This window comes from Propithecus coquereli, unplaced genomic scaffold, assembly GCF_000956105.1.
Source record: "Propithecus coquereli isolate 6110/MARCELLA unplaced genomic scaffold, Pcoq_1.0 Scaffold351, whole genome shotgun sequence".
Taxonomy (NCBI): Eukaryota; Metazoa; Chordata; class Mammalia; order Primates; family Indriidae; genus Propithecus; species Propithecus coquereli.
Window position 1 is genome coordinate 1788022 of NW_012149186.1, and position 4797 is coordinate 1792818.

The 4797-nt window shown below is 37.8% G+C and overlaps 1 protein-coding gene across 1 annotated transcript in view; it reads right to left on the reverse strand.

Annotated features, from left to right (window-relative positions):
• Nucleotides 1–4797, reverse strand: part of FAM35A (family with sequence similarity 35, member A) — a 45149-nt gene that overhangs the window by 4404 nt on the left and 35948 nt on the right. The window contains exon 6 of the mRNA XM_012651254.1: nucleotides 3538–3767. Coding sequence (XP_012506708.1) covers nucleotides 3538–3767 — 230 coding nt within the window. The remainder of the gene's footprint in view (nucleotides 1–3537; nucleotides 3768–4797) is intronic.

The following is a 4797-nucleotide window of genomic DNA, read 5'->3' on the forward strand; positions in this document are numbered from 1 at the left end:
TGAGAAACACTTGACTAGATGCCAGCAGCGGAGATAGAAAACAGTGGATGAATCTGTAATATAGTTCTGGATGAAAATTCTTAGGACTTGCCAATAGATTAGACAGGGGAGGTTAGAAAAAGGAATAATTCAAGAATTATGGCCAAGTTTCTAGCTTAAATAATTGGGTAGATGGTGGTGCCATTTGTCAAGAAGTGTAAAAATGGGAGAACCAGATTTGAGTGTGGGGAGGAAAAACAAGAGTCCACTCTGGGCATGCTTCAGTGTGAGATGCCTGCGGGACATCTGCGTAGGACTGTCAAGTATGGAATTTGATTCTTTCATGCTGGAGCTTGGGGGAGAAAGCCAGAGTGAGACGTCAGTGCAAGTCACCAGCGTGTGGAAACAGTTGGAACCATCCAGGCAGCAAACACAGAAAGAACAAATGAAGACAAAGGACAAAGAAGAGGACTCAGGATTGACCCTGATATTTAAAGGGCAGATAGAGGAGGCTGAGAAGGAAAGGCCTGAGAGGCAGGTTGGAAAACCAGGAGAAGAAAATGTCACTGAACCTAAATAAGGAGGCTGTTTCTGGAAGGAGGAAGTGGTCTAAGATGTTGAATGTCACTCAGGGCAAATTAGAGGAGAAGAAAAGAAGTGTCCATGGATTAGGAAACACCAAAATGGCTGGTAACCTTGGCAAAAGCCATTTCTGCAGCACGGTGGAAGCAGAATGGAGTAAGCTGAAGTGAATTTGGAGATGCAGAAGGGGAGAGAGTATATATTTACAACTCCTGAACAAAGTTTGGCTGGGTACAAACAGAACAGAAAAATTGGGTGATAAGAAGGATATATAATATTAGCAGATGATTTTATGTGTTTTTAATATGAGAGATAGTGGAGTATGTTTATAGGACAGTACAAATGATCCACTGGGAGAGGTTATAACTGAAGATTGAGAAGGAAAAACAAAACAGGAGGCAGAAATTAATGAAGGGTTCAATCACCACAAATAACTGTCATTCCTGTAAACCCAGCCCAGACTTCTTTTCTGAACGGCATTCCTGTATATCTAACTACTTTCCAACCTTTTGCCTCTCAGCAATTCAAACTCCATATGAATCGGCACTTTTCCCACTGTTACTTGTTTTAATAAATAACCTTATTATTCATCCAACTGTCCATAACCTGTCACGTATCCATGACCACCCTTTACCTGCCACTCATTCACTAAATCTTGCCAATTCTATTTTCCAACTACTTGCAAATCTGTCCACTTCTTTCCATTCCCACCACTTACCCTCTAGTCAAGCTACCACCATCTCTCCCCGAAACATAAGGCAATAGCCTCCTAACTCTTCTCTGCACTAGCCTCATTCTAATCCACCCCCATTGTACAGCTAAACTTAACTTCTAATGAACAGAATTTGGCAGAAGTGATGCCATGTGACTTCTGAGGCTACATCATAAAAAGGGTGGCTCCCATCTGGCACTCTCTTTTTGGCCTGCCTGCTCTGGGGAAACGAGCTGTCACTTTGGGAGAACATTCAGGCAGCCTGCATAGACAACCAGGTGAACAGGAGCTCAACTTGTCAGCCATATGTGTGCACCAGCTTGGAAATGGATCCTCTAACCCCAGCCAAGCCTTTAGATGACTGCAGTCCCAGCCTGCAGCTGAACTGAAATCTCTTGAGAGACAAAGGCACCCTCTAGTGCTGCCTGCGTAGCAGCTTTAACAAGTGGTTTGACCTATTGGTTTCTTTGCTTGTAGTACAGAAAAAAAAACAATGTATTTCTTGTGTTCCAAAAATGTAATTCTGAATACATATCCTGTAGAAACATTGTTAAAGATGGTGTTCAAGTTCTATAATAGCTTTATGAACAGTAACTATGCTATTTATTAATACATGTTTATTAAATCTTCATTTAATAAATGTTCATTTAATAAATGTTCATTTAATAAACATTTGTGGCCTGGTATGAAACTTCAATACAACATCTAATGTTGCTTCCATTGGAAAACCAGCTCCAAGTTACAAACAACAAATGTAAAATGTGATCAGTCCACTCACAGTTTGGGGCTGTTATACCATACAAGTGTTCATTAAGTGTTTCTTAAATGGACTTACAAGCTTTGTGAGTACAAGAAGTATACTTATATCAATCAGTATAACTTCCACAGTACTAAATATCAGGTAAACATATGTGGATATCTAATAAATATTTGACTGATTGTAAAAATAAGCCATGAGAGCTTTCTCTTACTCAGTTTGCTGACTGATTTATGTAGATGATTTCTGAATCACACACTTGATAATTTGAAGAGAGTTTGTTATTTAATGTCAATACTTTCTTCTCAAGGAAACCAAATAATCAAGACTCTAAACCTAAAAACACCTTAAAGGCTTTTAAATAAATAAACAAAAACAACTCTTGCCTTAGCAAGTCTATTCAACATTCTAGTAAGACAACAAACTAGCATTACATCTTTAATGTGGTATAGTTTAGAACTAGATGTTACTTACCTCATACTAGCTATACCATGATCAGGTGAGACTGAACTGTGAAGTCCTTCCCTTGAACAGATATTTTTTAGACTGAAGACTCAAAGGCCCTCCTCTCCACAAGGGATATTACTGAGTAACATTTTTGTCTAATAAATAATTATATTGAATGAAGCATTTGGAATGATATAAAATGTCACCTCTGCATACTTTTGACGGGTCTTAACTATTGATAATCAATTTTAATTATTTGTTATATACCATGTGTTTAATTTAATCTTTTCCACAAAAGCAACTTTCAAAGTAATAGGAAAGTTGATTCACTTATTTACTAACAAACATAAATATCTGTAAAGGGAGATATGGGTTATGTAAATTTTCTTGAAGTATGGCATAACATGCTGAATAGATCTGCATTTAGTTTTTAGATACTACAGTATTTAGAAATAATCAGAAAGAGCATAAAACCCTGAGTGTTATTCTGTAAAGGCATATAATTTATAAGGTAAAAATAAAAAGATTACCCAAGACACTAAACATTTATTAATATTATTTGGAAAACAATGTGCTTTTCACTGAGCAGCTTTGCAATTTTACCACAGAATATTTATTTGCTATCTTTAATTTCTAAGGAAAAGTTGGGAAAACAAGTATCGAAAGGATAAACATCTTACTAGCTTCTACAACAACTCAGAGGAAAGATCACATATTTTGTCTTTAAATTCTAATTATATGATATTGTGGGAAAGTGAGTTATTTGTGAGCCATTTAGATCTAGTTAAAAGTGTAAATGAAGCAAAAATTTTCTTCAGTACAGCTGTTTGAAGACAATAAAATCTCCCAATTACTGCTTTTAAAAGTTCCTCTTAGGATTATTGGGCAATTTTTACTTTCATAAATAGCTATGTGTCACTCAGGGGGAAATTTTATTCTCTTGGATTAACTCTAGTTAGTTCCTGTTAGAAAGTAAGAGTTGATAGATCTAATTTCTTAGTCATTTCCAGTCCTGTAACAATAAATGTTTTCCATCTAATTAGCTTGCTTAGTTGTCTTACCTATAGAATATTCTCTTCATAGTAAACGGCAAGCAGCTGAAGCATTGTTTGTAGATCCTGTTCTCATCTGTTTCTAGTTCCAATGCACATTTTGCACAGCCAGTGTATATAATGTGGGGAAGGGAAGAGAAAATACTCTTCAGAGAACTGTGAGCATTTAGAGCTATCTTCTGAGCTGCTGGAATAGGAAATGCCAGCTCTAAAATCCGGGCTTTAATTAGAACCACTGCTATAAAAGACAAATAGAAATATTATAAATTATTGAACTGAAATTATAACTTGACAAACACGGCTAATTATATAGTTGATTTACAGCCACTGAAGATAAAGGACACACCAGTCTTCTCTCCTTCACTCTTTTCCTAGGCAACCTCACTCACTTGTATCTTCAGTATTTACTCTAGAATCTAAGGGGGCATCTGCCTGCAACTCACTCAGGATTTACGTGGCTAATCTGATTGAACAGGTAGATGTTTTCTTCTTCCCCATTCTCTGGAATCATGCAAAATAAATTTAATACCTCTTTTACAAGAAATCCCTTCAAATACTTGAAACGAGCTAACATGCCCTCTCTCCCTGCCTTGTCTTCTGTCTTTTTAATTGTCAAAAGCCAAATAAGAGGGGAGTTTTTCTTCTACTCTCCACTTGGTCCAATATATCAATAACTTATCCTCTTTTTAAGTTTCTTTTCTCCAACTTCTTGCCCATCACTACCCATACTCTGGGCGTGGGTTATACAGCCACATGGGGACTCAAAGTCCATTTTTTTTTTTTTGGAGACAGTCTCACTCTCTCCCCCAAGCTAGAGTGTAGTGATATCACCACAGCTCACAGCAACCTCAAATTCCTGGGCTCAAGTGATCCTCCTGCCTCAGCCTCCCAAGCAGCTGGGACTACAGGCATGCACCACCACGCCCGGCTTATTTTTCTATTTTTGGTAGAGATAGGGTCTCGCTCTTGCTCAGGTTGGTCTCAAACTGCTGACCTCAAGCGATCCTCCCACCTTGGCCTCCCAGAGTGCTAGGATTACAGGTGTAAGCCACCACGCCCAGCCGAAAGTCCTCATTTATTAAATGTTTCTCGGATGATGCCAGAAACCTCAAACATACCCATTCACTACTAATGGCTCATTCATTCACCTGGTAAACAAATACTAAATATTTACTATCTGCCAGACATTCTTTTTCCCTAATTTACCTTTGTCTTACTGTGTACTACTGAGGTCTATGAGATTATCTGAGCACTATTCTCCCTTCCTC